Raw genomic sequence first — 15,680 nt, 5'->3', positions numbered from 1 at the left:
TGACACTTTCTCTCATTTTACTCTTCCCCCTTTTGGTCAAGAAGTTTCTCTCAATCCCTTGATGTTAATTCTCAGCTCATTCTAGGGTTTTTCTCAGTCCCTTGATGCTGAGTCTCAGCTCATCCAAGGATCTCTGTCCCACGTTGCCAGGAAGGTCCACACCCCTGGGAGTCATGTCCCACGCAGAGAAGGGGAGGGTGGTGAGACTGCTCATCATTTTGGCTGGAGAGAGAGGCCACATCTGAGCAACAAAAGAGGCTCTCTTGGGGGTGACTCTTAGGCCTAAATTTTAAGTAGACTTGACCTATCCTTTGTGGTAACCCAGGTTTCTTTGAGTCTAAAACTCATTTATGACTCCTATGTGGTATTACCTTCCCATTATAATCTCCATAACACAAACACCTTAAAAAGCTAGAACTCATTTATCTGTAAAACTAATTTTCAAATAAGTTCATTTTTATATAACTCTAGGTATACCCCATAAAAGTTAATAAAATTTGTAAAATGCTGATCCATGAAGAGAATAAAATAAAATAAATTTCAAAAGTAAAAACAAAACTCTGGGCAGAGGTAATGTGGCAGGGAATTGGAATGCTTACCAACAGTCTTGTTTTGAGGGTCATTTGTGCTATATGACTCTAAAGCAAGTATGAGTGAAAGAACAGAACCTGGTGGAGATGTGATTATTAAAGGCAATCTCCTTAAATTCCACCTACAAAAGCATCCATCCATGAAAAGCATGTCAATCTATCCAAAAAGGCTTCACCACTTCAGTGTTATCTCTAAGTGATGAGAGGTGGTTGGCAAAGTAACACAAAGAATAACCACAATTCTCAGGTCATACTAGAGAAGGGACAGAGGCAGGGTCAGCTACTGGGGAACACGGAATTCCCTGAGAAAGGAAATGCAAAATCTGCAAAAATAAGGAGTGTTTTTTTTTCAGGTCAGCCATAGCAACAAGACAGCCAAGGTGCTTGTAAAGAGTAAGAATAGGAAGACAGGGCATCATTTTCTCTTTTATTGCATGTTCATGCTGAAGTCCCAAACCTACTAAAGATATGTTTACAGGTAACAGCAGCAATTGCTATTTGATGGTCACGGTGGTTTTCCCTGGAGGTCTTATAGTTTGGGTTTTTTGGGGTGGAGAGGAGGGGATGTGGGTGGGAGGGATGGAGGAGTGCAAACTGTCAGTGCCTGAGAAGAGAACTAAGTCATCTCATACGTGTTCTAGATACACAAGTAGAGTATGAATGACGCGGCTTTCTGTATTTAACGTCTAAGAGGTTCAGCCAACTCCTGGATCCTTGGAGAACATTGTGCTTTCATAGCAGCTCGCTTGACATTAAAGACATCTGGATCATAATATGTAATACGCACAGCAGTCCTGAAATAAGGGGAAAATAATTCAAACTGGAGGTGAAAAGGAAAGAGAACTCATGCTTCTCAAGCACCCACTCTATATTAGATATGATGATATTATCACATTGTGATTTTCATAAGCATCCTGTGAAACTGATGTCATGATCTCTACTATACAGATAAGTAAATGAAGGTTCAGAGAGGTTGTAAGATGATGTATTGTCAGATTCCAAAGTCTGTGCTCTTTCCACAGAAAGTAAATTCCGGAAATGTTTCAGTAATTTGGCAATATTTAAAACAAGCCAGACGGTTTTCTGGCAGACTGTGCTGGTTTGAAAGGAAGTATGCCCCCTAAGAAAAGCCATGTTTTAATATAAATCCCATTTCTTAAAGGTAGAATAATCCCTACTCAGTACTGTATATTTGAAACTGTAATGAGATCATCTCCCTAGTTGATGTGATTTAGTTAAGAATCGTTGTTAAACTGGATTAGGGGATGACATGTCTCCACCCATTTGAGTGGGTCTTGATTAGTTTCTGAAGTCCTATAAAAGAGGAAACATTTTGGAGAGAGGGATTCGGAGAGAGCAGAGAATGCTGCAGCACCACGAAGCAGAGAGTCCACCAGCCAGTGACCTTTGGAGATGAAGAAGGGAAATGCCTCCCAGGGAGCTTCATGAAACAGGAAGCCAGGAGACAAAGACAGCAGGTGATGCCTTGCTTGCCATGTGCCCTTCCAGCCGAGAGAGAAACTGTGACTGTGTTTGCCATGTGCCTTTCCAGATGAAAGAGAAACCCTGAACTTCATCGGCCTTCTTGAACCAAGGTATCTTTTCCTGGATGCCTTTGATTGGACATTTCTATAGACTTGTTTTAACTGGGACATTTTCTTGGCCTTAGAACTGTAAACTACTAACTCATTAAATTCCCCTTGTTAAAAGCCATTCCGTTTCTGATATATTGCATTCCAGCAGCTAGCAAACTAGAACACGGACCTTAAGAGTTCAAGTTTTTGAAGTTCACCACCCTCAACATGTTACCTCCAAATAACTTTACCACTGAGATAAAATGGTAAGCACTTGATCTTACCCTTCCCCACCCTTCTTCATTGAACAGAGAATGGCTTGTATTTCATTAGATGTTGAACTTTATTTTTAAGGTTAAACATGCTATACATTTAAAAAATAGATATTTCATATATGAGTTAACACCTGTGCTTTTCCTTGAACTTAAAATACCCACAACTTTTCCAATCTCTCTTAGATTCTCCTGATGATTCTTAAGATGGGAGATCAGGTGTTATGGTAACAAAATGAATTGAGGTTCAGACAGATCAAGATGAAGGATCTCCCAAAAAAAAAAAATCAGGAATTAGAATCAATTTCTTCTTTGTGAAATGTATTTGCTTGTTTTCTTATTTATTTGAAATAGGTCATACATGTACATGATGCAAAAACAAAACAAAATGCAAAAGCCTAGTTAATGAAAAATAAGTCTTCCATCCCAGTTCCTTAAGCCTCCAAATGTAACCCTTTTTCCTAACTTCTGAGATTTTTAGTCATATATAAACATATATATGTGTGTGCATATGTATTTTTTCCTACATAACTGCAGCATATAATGCGCTTTGTTCTGAAACTTGATTCACTTAATAATATATGTTAGGAATAATTCCACATTGGTACCTATGAAGCTGTTTCAAACATATAAGTTTTGATATCTAGTCCACTGACTCTTTAACCGTAGCTTTATGGTAAGAAGATCATAATTTGTTATAATAAAAGTAACAAGTAAGTGACATGTTTATTTAGCGTATTTCTATAATTATTTTCATTGGCCCAACCTTTCCTATACCACCTTAGCTTTAAACTGACATACCTTGTATTTGGATTTGCTAGTTCCTGAATTCTGGGAGATACTCTGGAATGGATAGCAGCATAAGATACTGGCCAACGGGCATCACGGATGGGTAAATAGTCTTCATGAAGAGGCTTGCACTTGGCTAGAGCTGTTATTCGAGGGCTAGGACTGGCTTGCATGGCAGCAGTGGATACCTACGGTAGGAGCAAAGACTCAAAAATATACCCCAAATTTCACCACTATTCCCTATTTCTATTGCCATGTCCCTAATCTAAGTTGCCATCACATTTCTCTCCTGGATTACTGCAACAAACTCCTAATAGGTCTCTCTGCTTCCATTTCTTCCCCCTTTACAATCCAGCCTTGATTACAGCAGTTGCTGAGGGAGAGAGTGAACGTTTACTGAGTGCATTTGATGAGCCAGACCCTGGACTAAGTATTTTACCTATATTATGGTCATTTAATCTTCATAACAACTCTATGAAGTAAGTACTTTCTAAAACGCAATTTGGATCGTACACTCTCAGGCTTAAAAACCTTCCTGTGGCTTCCCATTTTACTAAGAGTAACAGGCTCATTACCATGGCCTAGAAATCCAGATAGAATTTGGATACTGCCCCACTCCTCTGACTTCAACTTCCTCCCTTACCTCCCTTGATTACTCTGATCCCACCCACAAAGGTCCCTCTGGCCTCGCTCTTTCTGCCTCAGGGCCTTGGCACTTCCTAGTCCTTCTTCTTGGAGACTCTTTCCTCAATCTAGGCATGCCTCCTAATCATTCAAGGCTCAACTCCATGACCCTCAAGAGGTTTTCTTTGACTATCCAAGATAAAATCAGCCTCGATAATTTCCCATTTATATACTACTTATCTCCGTCATACCCCACATCAACACCTGAACTGTCTCATCTGTATATCTCTGTTTACATGTTTATTGTGTGCTTTTCCCCACTAGAACAAAAACTGCTTGAGAGGAAGTACTTGTTTGCCAAAAACTAGAATAGGTTCTGACACACAGTAGAGGCTGAACAAATACATATCTGCTGTCTGATGAACCCCTTTTGCACTTGTTTTGCAAAACAATCTATGAGATTGACTTTCTATTATGTTGCTTCCTTGGTAAAGTAAGAAGGATAACACTTAGCTATTATTCTCTCTTTTGAATGCTCATTAAAAAGAATTATAATTGCCAATTAACACCACTCAGTAGCCCTAAAATTACTGCACTGACACAGATTTGTTTGGGTTCTGAGAATATGATTATCTGTAGTAGTATCACTGTTTTCTAAAGATTTTTTTTTTAACCTGAAAACAATCCTAGCAAACAAGGTGGAGTACTTGTAATTCCCGATAAACATACTGAAAAGCTGATAAAGTGATTTGCCGGAGGGTCACAAGGTAATTCACTTTAGCAAACCCAAGATACTCTCCCATTTTGGTTCCCAGCCTAGATTTCTTTCCTAATAGAATTCCATATAAATTCCTCAGATTTCTGCTATTACTCAGAATCCTTCAGGAGAGCAGAGAAAAGTGGTCCTACCTCCTTTGGTAATATGATCATTATGAAAACTCAACTGGGATAGGGCACCAACTTGGCACCATAATTAATAGGAGGGAGTGTCAAGGAAGAGGAAGAGGAAGGGAAGTCAAGAAATGTGCCTCACAGCACTGAGTGCCTCATCCACATTGCTCATCACAGCAGACCTTGGAGTGGGAACTATTATCACCACTCTCCCCTTGCTCAATCCAACTTCAAGCACATCCTAATTTTAGGACTCTGGAATGTGCTCTCCCAGTACTTAGCTGACTCTTTTTTCATCATTCAGGTTACAGTTCCTATGTCCCATCCTTAGTGAGCCCTTCCCAGACTACCATATTCAAAGTAACTCATTCTCCATCCTCATCCATTTCCTATTTTATTTTCTCTGTAGCACTTCTCTTATCTGATGTTATCTTATCTGATCACTCCTTGTTTGTTTCCCCTCACTGGCAGGGAGTGCCATTTTGTTCAGTGAACTGTTTCTGGCATACAGTAGGCAAATAGTTATCTAATGAGTAAGGGTCAGGAGGGTTATCACTTTTCCAACATCATAGAACTAGCAGTGGTGAGGCTGGGATTTGAACCCAGTCTTTACTCCAAAGTCCATGTTTTTTACCCTCTACCCCTCTGCCTCTTCCCATATCATGCAGGTAGGTTTTCCTTCTTAACACTGACCATTCTTTCAAGTTTTTCTTTTCCAATAACTTTGGACTACGCCCTGTAGAGGCAAGATAGCACTAAGGCTGTGATGTCTTACAGGACGGATAGGCATTTCACTTTTTTCTCTCTCATAGCACAGACCCTCTATCTTGAGTCTTGGCTGGGCAAGGTCTACAATTCTTGGAGTTGCAATAGCACCGAGGACAGAATTTGAAATCTTTGTTTCGATCTAGAGGAGGAAAAAAGAAAACAACATCCATGATTATCAAACAATAAACACTGCCTAGATAAACATTATAAAGTATAGTCTGACATCTGGATCAGGCTTCTCAGCAAATTCAGGGGAAAAAAAGGATGAGAAGTTTTTGCAGTAATCTATTATTGCAGCTGAAAGGATCAATTTCTGTGTTTCTCAAACTAGATTTATACGGATTCCAATCCGGCTTCCAAGAACCTAAGGAATAGCAAACAATGTTCGATGTTGGCTCAGAGATAAATGATGCCAATCTGTGAACTGACAAACTTAGCCAAGAGGCAAGGCTCATACCCACCACGTGAGAAAACCATACTGGGGAGAGCTCTGCTTTGTTACTAACAATTTGTGCTCTTCGGAAATTAAGGCTCACATTTTCACAAATCACTGTGCATAAAGTGAATTTAAGTGGCTCCCTTCTAATTGGAATAGCTAAGAGAAAGAAGCCAAAGCCATTAAGAAGGGAAGCAGAGCCAAAAACTTCCAAACACAGTGTTGTCCTAATCTCCAAGTCATTCTTCGCTTCCTTAAGTATGGAAATTTGTTCAATTTACAAGGTCTTCTCTTTAAATTACTTGTATTCACACTTCAAAATTTACCATGACACTTCGAAGGAGAACATAATCAGTAACCAGAAATAAAAGAGGGTTTTACCAGTGGGTAGGAAAATAATAAATGAGGTATTTTCCCAATCTTTTCTTGTGTAGTTTAAAATGACAATAATGATGATGATGATAGTTAGCATTTATAATGCTTTATATGTATTAATTCATTTGTTCCTCACCTGGAATTATTTTTATTTACTGATGGGGAAACTAAGGTACTGATGGTTTCGGTAAGTTATTCAAGTATATACAGTCAGTAAGTGGCACAGCTGGGATTCAATGCCCTCATGTGCTAAATAAGCATTTCAATCACTTCCTATGTATAAAGCTTTATTTTCCATCAGACTCTGGTAAAATTAAAAAATAAATATATGACAACCATTGCCTTCAATTAGAGCTTACTATCCAAAAAGGAAATAAAACAGTCATTCGTTAATTCAATTCACTAAACAAATATTTCATAAGCAATTATATTATGTAAGGTGCAGCAAAAAAGAATCAAACACAGTGCCTTTCCTTAAAATAATGTTCATCTTAGAAGGAGCATTAAGAACTTTAGGTCAACAATTAAAATTATGTAATACCTGTTATAGTCAGGTTCATGTGTCAACTTAGCCAAGTGGTGGTACCTGTTTGTCTGGTTGGGCAAGTGCTGGCTTGCCTGTTGCAATGAGGACATTTCATAGAATTAAATCATGATCATGTCAGCTGTATCCACAGCTGATTCCATTTGTACTCAGCCAAAGGGAGTGTTTTCTGCAATGAGTGATGCTTAATCTAATCACTGGAAGCCTTTTAAGGGGGATTCAGAAGAGACAGGCTCTCTTCCTGCTTCAGTTGGTGAGCGTCTCTTATGGAGTTCATCCAAACCCTCCATCAGAATCATTGGCTTCACAGCCTGCCCTGCGGATTTTGGACTGCGTTCCCACAGTCACATGAGACACTTTTATATTTGTGAGTGTTCCCTGTTGATTCTGTTTTCTCTAGAGAACCCTAACTAATACAATACCCATAAAAGAGAATAATGCAGATTAAGAGATAATAAGTAGAAGGGTATGAAATTTGAGAAAGGATTCTTTTTTCCAGGGATGTAGAGATATCTGACTGGACCTTAAAGGAAAGATCTGATTTTGATAAACAGATGGAGAAGGAAAGATAAGGAGCATGAGGGAAGGAAGATGGAAGGAAAAGTCTGGGCACTGAAGCAAGGAAGCATGGAACAGGCTGTCTTTAGGGTAAATACATTCAAAATTAGATTGGGGTGGGGGGAATTCTTCAGAGCCAATGAAGAACCATCAAATCTTTTCACTCAAGAGGAAGCATGTGCAAAGCTGGAGACACTGCACAATAAGAAAGTAATTGCCCAAAAAAGAGTAACAAAGGTAGATACACCTCACACAATTCTAAATACTTTTTAAAGTTGCAATAATGTAAGCAGATGGATTTTTGCATTAGAATACACAGAACAATATAATCAGTAGAGAATTCAGAAATATAATCTAGTAAAGTGGTTCTCAATTTTTCCGTCTCAGAACCTCTTCATACTTTTAGAAATGGCTGAGCACAGGAGGCTAAAAATAGAGTTGTCATACAATTAGACAATCCCATTACTGGGAATATACTCAGAAGAACTGAAAGCAGTGACTCTAATAGCCATTTCACATGATGTTTATGGTGGCATTATTCATGATACCCAGGGCATGGAGGTGGTCAAAGGGTACATTGGCTGAGAAGCAGAAGAGCCAACTGCGGTGTACACATACACTGGGATATAATGCAGATACAGAAAGGAATGAAGACATGAGGCATGCAATGAGGTGAATGAACCTTGTGGACATTACATCAAGCAAAATAAGCCAGAAATAAAAGGGCAAATATCGTGGTCTCTTTTACAAAATATTTGTAAGAAAATTAGGCCTAGATTGTAAGCTCTTACAACAATCACGTTTATTCCTGAGCTTTAAGCCTTATTTCTAAATTCTGAGATGCTGCATTCTATGTGTAAAACCTGGTATCTACTGGGAATTTTGGGTACCTGTGTGACATCTAAGACTCAGAGTTCTGCAGCTCTGAAAGTCAGTATTACTCCATACAGCAACTGTTAAGGAAGCTGAAAAAGAGATCAGACTTCACTTAGAGATAAGAACAGAGTTGAGCTTTTAGAACTAAGATAAATCAAATACAGGGTAAAAGATATTATCTGTATTTTAGAACTTCACATATTATACAAGACCAAAGGAAGAGATGCGTATTTTGTCTGAAACTTTAATTTTCTGTAGCACATAATCTAACTTAACCTGTCTGGCCAGTTCATTTAAACATCCTAAACACATGGGCCCTAGAATTGGGAATGAGGTCTTTGAAGTCTGTACAGCTTAATGCAATACCCTGATACATTCCAGAGTATGTTAAGCAATAATTAAAAGTATTGGCAAAGTCCTTTGAGGGACTGGACAAAAAATATGGGACTATTAAATGTCCCCACCTGGGAAACTCCTGGTACTGTCTCAAACATTAGGGACTCTCAAGTTAATAGGCCAAGCCCTAGATCTTTAGGCTTGCTCTTATGAAACATTTCTGTAATGGGGAAGCTAAGCCCACCTATAATGTTGCCTAAAAGTCATTTCTAGAGAACTCCTTTTATTGTTCAGATGTGGCTTCTCTCTCTCTAAGCCCATCTCTGCAAGTAAACTCACTACCCTTCCCACTACATGGGAAATGACTTCCAGGACTGTAAGTCTCTCTGGAAACATGGGACAAAACTCCCAGTTATGGCCCTGGCATCATGGGATCAACAATGCCTTCCTGACTAAAAAGGGGAAAGAAATGTAACCAAAAAAAGGTATCCATGGTGGAAAGATTTCAAATAGAGTCAAAAGGCTGTTCTGGAGGTTACTCTTATGCAAGCTTCAGCTAGATATTGCAAATTGCCATGAAATGCCAAGCATCAACCAACAATATTTCTGAAAACCTTAAAGAGTACCCTGGGTTCTGTCTGTGGTTCTGTAAAATTTTCACTCACTAAGTTTATTTTTCAGAAACTTAAAACTTCCAGATTGATCCTATGCAAAACAAGCCCTGAAACTCAGAGGCACCAGTCTCTCCAGGAACATCAACTAGTTGCATCCCCTACCCCATAATGTTGACACCCCTTTTAAACATAAAAAAGTTAGAACAGTCAGTGCCCAAATATCCCTGAAGATTGGGAGAAGGATCAAATGAGAGAGAGGAGTTGTAACAGAGAAAATAGGATTTAAAAATGTGACTACTGAATCATTATATTGATATTTCTTGTTAGTCTCTAGTGTATTAGAACAGTTGGAAGGAAATACCTGAAATTGTGGAATTGAAATTGTAGCCCATACCTTACTGTGAAATTTGCTCTATAATTACTCGTTAAATTGTTTTTTGAAAGTTACCACTTTTCTGTTTCTATGTTATATTTCACAATAAAAAATGTTAACAAAAAATGACTAAGAATTTCCAAAGAACTTTTGTTTATTTGGGTTATACTTATCAACATTTACCATGTTAGAATTTAAAATAAATATTAAACAATATTTACTATTTCATCTAAAACAGTAATAATAAATCCATTACCTTTTAACTAAACTATTTTCACGACAAATTACTATATTTTCCCCAAACAAAAATAAAGTATGAGAAGATTGGCATGCTTTACATTTTTGCAAATCTCTTTAGTATCTGGTTTAAGAAAATACAGGTGGAGTCTCATATTTGTTTTTGATTCAATTTGTTTTGATGTATTGTTTTGGTTGAATCACATGGAGAAAATCCAGCCTTACATAGATATGTAATTGTGAAAAACTATAATTGTGGTTATTCTTCTTTGCTATTAAACTAAAGCTTGTCAAATGATAGTTTCTTAAATGTTAGTTGCAATGTGCAAATTATGAAATTATGTCAACTTTTCACACTCCATGACCTTAAACGCCATTGGTCTATCTTTCACATTGAATGGACCTTTGCACATACATGATTTTGGCCTTGCGAATTATCTAAAAGGGTCTTAGGAACCCTTATGATCCTTTAGCTATATATTTTAAAACTACTGCCCTAGTACAAATAATAATATATAATAACTATGGCAGTGAATAAGGCTGTGAAAACTCAAGTAGAAATTCTTACCCTATACTTTATATAAAAATGTACATCAAATAGATAGAAGAATTAGCTACTTTTTTAAAATAAAAGCAAATCACAAAAATATTGTAAGAAAATAGAGGCAACCAGAGGTGTGTCAGTAAGTGTTTATAAAATAGCTATCCAGAGAAAAGAGGCTAATTTTGTACTGCTTGCCAATTTCCACGGTATAAATATTCCCACCATGGCCAATTTCAAGCTACCAAAGTGATGCCATTAAATGCAAAGTGACATTTAGTCACTTCCATTTAGTCACATGAAAAAGATGTGAATAATCAGGTCTTGTGAGCCAGTTCAAGCAAGGTCTAGTATACCACTCGATGTGACTCTCTGATTTCTTTTAGGAACAAGACTTTCTAAGCACAGAGCAATGGAAGAAACCTCAAAGGATTAAGATTAATAGATTTTACCAGATGTGCAATTTAAATATTTTAAATATCCAAGTATCAAAAACAAAATTAAAAGGTAAATTTGGGGATTCTGCTTCCAGTAATGTCAGAGTAGCTTGTATTGAACTAACACTCTACTGATAACAGTTATAGATTCTGGGGAAGATGTAAAAAAAAACAACAACAACAACAAAAAAAACTCTTTGAAGGCACTGGAAAGCAATAAAAAGCAGGCAGAAATTAGAGAAGCTATGACCCTTGAATGAAGGAAAGCAGCTCTACCTCATCCCTACCTCACTCAAGGTGAAAGATAGACCAATGGATTTTAAGGTGGTGGAGTGTGAAAAGTTGACATAACTTCATAATTTGCACATTGCAACTAACATTCAAGAATGAACTTAATCATTCTGCTATAAAGGAATAACTGGGAGAGCAAAGCAAAGTAGGCAGGTCTGAGCCCAGGGGGAAGGGAGATAGCACAGCAGCCCAGAGCAGGGTGTTGAAACCTGCCCAGCATGAGAAGGTTGGCCTAGCAAAAGATATCAGAGCCCAAGCTGGGGGGAGGGGGGGAATCACATGGGAAAAGGCATCCTGGCAGGGGGAGTCAGAGCCTGAAAGCATGAGGAAGGCCCAATGCAGGGTATAAGTACCAACATGGAAGAAAAGATGACAACAGAAATAGAGGAATTATTATACACAGAAAGACTGATTTTGAAATAAGTAAATATATTAAGGATCATGGGGGCTATTCAGAGAATAGAGTTAAAAATATGGAAAGGGAGAAAAAGAGAATAAACATGTTGGGTTAAAATTGGAGCTCTCAGTGGGAAGGCATGTTTTTCAGTATAGATAGGTGTGTAAACAAACATAGGTGTAATTGTGTGTAAGTTTCTGTAGGTATATGCCAAAGATTCATAATTTCATACTAATTATGAGGAACATCCAGACAAATCCACTCTGAACCATAGTTTACAAAACAACTGGACTGTAATCTTCAAAAGTGCAAATGTCGAGAGTTAAGGAAAGATTGAAAATGATTCCAGAACTAAAACTAAAAACATAAGACAAATGCAACACATGATTCTGAACTTAATCATTCTCTTATGAAGGACATTATTGGAAAAACTGGTGAAACTAGAGTGAAATCTAAGGAATAGGTGGTGTGTGTCACATTGTTTAATTCTCAATTTTTGATGGTTGTATTATGGCTATGTAGAAAAAAGTCTCTTAATAGAAAATATGCTATTCAGGGGCTGATGGGGCAACAGGTTAGCAACTTATTCTCAAATGCTTCAGGGAAAAAAGTTATTTGTACTATATTTGCAACTTTTCTTTAAGTTTTTGATTGTTTCAAAATACATAACAAAAATAAACCCAAAAAAGAAAGAAGGAAAGTACACTAGGTGAAGTCTCTTAGCTAGCTTTTCCCCTGACTCTTATTAAGTTATACATGTGCAGGATGACACTCCCAATATGACAGCATAAAGCACAGCTTGAAAGTTAAAAGGTTTTTTAAAAGAAAAGATTTCAGTAGGTGAACAGTGCTGGACTATAGTATTTAGAGATCAAGTTACACCAAGTTAGAGGTCCTTACCAAGTACTACTAAGTTTTTCCTTGAAATCCTATAAAGATTTCATCCTAAGAACAGAGAATCGCATCCTATGACTGAGGGCAGCTATGCCTTAGAATTTAAAAATAAATAAATAAATAAAAAGACCTTCAATAACAAAGTCCTAAAACCAAGTCTTCATAAGATCAAAGTGATAACACTTTTTTTTTCTTTTGCTTTCTGTGATGAAAATTTGACACTCTCCTGAGGAAAATAACAGAATCTAGAATCTATGTAACATGCAATACATAATTTCCAGTGTGCAATAAAAAAGTACTAGATGTGGAAAAAAAAAGCAGGAAAATGAATATTATAATGCAAAGAAAAAAGTAAATAGAAGCAGAACCACGAATAACCCAAAAGTTAGAATTAGCAAAGACTTAAAAAGCTAATATAAACTAAAAAGAAAAAAAAGAAGAAAAGTTAAAGGATTCATAGGAAAAGATGGTTATAATACCTGAAGAGATCGAGAGTTTCAGGAGAGATATGGAAAGTATAAAAACCTTCAAAAAAAAGCTTCCAAGACCCAGTTCCAAGAACTGAAATACAGCATCTGAATCAAAAACTCATTGCTATATTGCTTACCCATGTTTTACTGGGGAGCATTAAATTAAAAACAAAAATATGGAAAATAAAACTCATTGCTATGATAAACAGAAGATTGGACACTATGGAAGAAAGGATAAATGAACTTGGAGGCAGACAAATATAAAAAGAAAACAATCACAGTGGCCTATGGGTCAGAATCTCATGTTCAAACATATATGTAATTGGAGGCCCCAGAGAAGAGGAGAGTAAAAATGGGACCAAAGAAATGAATAAATGATGGCCAAAACATTCTGAAACATCAACCCACAGATCCTCAAATTTCAGAAAAACACAAACAGATTAAATACAAAGAAGACCATATATAGGTTTTATCATCACCCTGCTGAAAATTAAAGATAAAGAGAAAACCAGAGGAAAGAGGCAACAAATACAAGGGAACAATAATAAGAATAATGGCTGGTTTCTCGTTTGAAACAGTGGAAGCAGAAGACACTGAAAAGATATCCTAAAGTACTATATCCCACAAAAGTTTCTCTTAAAAATGAAGATAAAATAAAGACATTTTTAGAAAGACATACACTATAAGAAATGGTAAAGGCAATGTGCTGGTTTGAAAGGAAGTATGCCCCCTAAGAAAAGCCATGTTCTAATATAAATTCCATTTCTTAAAGATAGAATAATCCCTATTCAATACTGTATATTTGAAACTGTAATGAGATCATCTCCCTGGTTGATGTGATTTAGTTAAGAATGGTTGTTAATCAGTAATTCTTAATATCACATAGATGTATGATCATCATTTCTTAGTACATTTGCATCGATTTAGGAAAAGAAATAGCAAGACAACAGAAAAAGAAATAAAATGATAATATAGAGAAAAAAATGAAAATAAAAAATACAAAAAATATATTAAAAAAAAAAAGAATGGTTGTTAAACTGGATTAGGGGATGACATGTCTCCACCCATTTGAGTGGGTCTTGATTAGTTTCTGAAGTCCTATAAAAGAGGAAACATTTTGGAGAATGAGAGATTCAGAGAGATTCAGAGAGAGCAACACTACAAAGCAGAGTCCACCAGCCAGTGACCTTTGGAGATGAAGAAGGAAGACACCTCCCGGGGAGCTTCATGAAATAGGAAGCCAGGAGAGAAAGCTAGCAGATGACGCCATGTTTGCCATGTGCCCTTCCAGCTGAGAGAGAAGCCCTGACTGTGTTCACCATGTGCCTTCTCACTTGAGAGAGAAACCCTGAACTTCAACGGCCTTCTTGAACCAAGGTATCTTTCCCTAGATGCCTTTGATTGGACATTTCTTTAGACTTGTTTTAATTGGGACATTTTCTCGGCCTTAGAACTGTACACTAGCAACTCATTAAATTCCCCCTTTTAAAAGCCATTCCGTTTCTGGTATATTGCATTCCAGCAGCTAGCAAACGAGAACAGGCAATTCTTCTTTTAAAAATATTTTTATTTAATAAATAATAGGGGGAACAAATGTTAAAATAAATTTAGTAGATTGAAATGCTAGTGATCAATGAAAAGGAGGGTTAAGGGGTATGGTATGTATGAAAAAACTGTTTTCTTTTTCTGAATTGAGGCAAATGTTCTAAGAAATGATCATGATGATGAATATACAACTATGTGATTAAAAAAAAAAAAGAAAAAAATTTTTATTTAAAAACCTTCATGGCGCAACTTCTTCCCAGCACAGTTATGTTTCAGGTTTTAATTATATCAATTACAATACAATTACAACCAACAAATCAAGGGGGGCGGTTCTGACTCAAGCTTAAAAAGGACCACTTCAAACAAAGTTAAAATATACTTTAAAAACTTTTCAGCTGGTCCCTCTACATGATGCCCAATGAAAGCAGGTGGCTGAAGGATGCACTGACAGAAAAGTAGATTGGTGAACAATGGTGTACACTTATGAACGAAGGTTGTGCTACTACAGAAAGGAACATTGTTGTGAGGCATGCAACGATGTGAATGAACATGTGGGGCATTTCGTGAGACAAAATAAGCCAGAAACAAACAAAAAAGAACAATGGTATGGTCACCTTTAGAAAGTGCTTATAAGAAAACAGGGACCTGGATTATAGTCTTTTAGAGCATACACATTAAGTCCGGAGTGGTGATTATTATTTCCGGATTTTGAGAGGCTGTTTCATATATAAAACCTGATATTTCGAGAGAAGAACAAAGCCAAATAGGTTGGGGTTAAAGTAATTCAGAGCATAGGGGTAAGGAAGACAGTGTCTATATTTTAGAACCACACATACTCTTTCAGACCAACGGAAGAAAGGTTTATTTAATCTGGAACTGAAATTTTCTGTAGTGCATAATCTAATTCAACCTATCTGTATGGCTCATTTGAACAGCTGAAACACAGAGAGCACAGAATGAGAAAGAGGTCCTTTAATCCTGTATATATTATTGTAATGCCTGGAAACATCCTAGAGTATATTAAGCAGAGAATCAAAAAGCATTGACAAAGTTCCCTGAGGGAGGGGAGAAAGACTATAGAACTATTAAACCTTACCATCAGGGAATCCCCTGATACTGTGTCAAATCTTAGGGATACCCAAATCATTAGGCCATGCCCTCAATCACGAGGTTTAATCTGGTGAAGTTTATGTCGGTAGCAGAGAGGCTCAGAGTTACTTCTGGAGGACCTCTGTTGTTGCTCAGATA

The 15,680-nt window shown here is 37.1% G+C and overlaps 1 protein-coding gene across 3 annotated transcripts in view; it reads right to left on the bottom strand.

Annotated features, from left to right (window-relative positions):
• Positions 1-985: 985 nt before the first annotated feature.
• The window catches only part of SPMAP2L (sperm microtubule associated protein 2 like), a 91,549-nt gene continuing 76,854 nt past the window's right edge, over positions 986-15,680 (bottom strand). For 2 of the 3 annotated variants that reach the window (XM_077136927.1, XM_077136928.1), the window contains 3 exons: positions 5,516-5,647; positions 3,238-3,413; positions 986-1,384 (listed from right to left, as the gene is read on the bottom strand). In XM_077136927.1, the coding sequence (XP_076993042.1) occupies positions 1,270-1,384; positions 3,238-3,413; positions 5,516-5,647 (423 nt within the window). In that variant the 3' untranslated portion in view covers positions 986-1,269. Of the gene's footprint in view, positions 1,385-3,237; positions 3,414-5,433; positions 5,648-15,680 lie in introns of those variants that run through there. The other variant, XM_077136929.1, reaches the window with a different exon arrangement.

The sequence above is a fragment of the Tamandua tetradactyla genome, chromosome 19 (genome assembly GCF_023851605.1).
Source record: "Tamandua tetradactyla isolate mTamTet1 chromosome 19, mTamTet1.pri, whole genome shotgun sequence".
NCBI lineage: Eukaryota > Metazoa > Chordata > Mammalia > Pilosa > Myrmecophagidae > Tamandua > Tamandua tetradactyla.
This window is presented reverse-complemented; position numbering and strand designations above follow the sequence as displayed.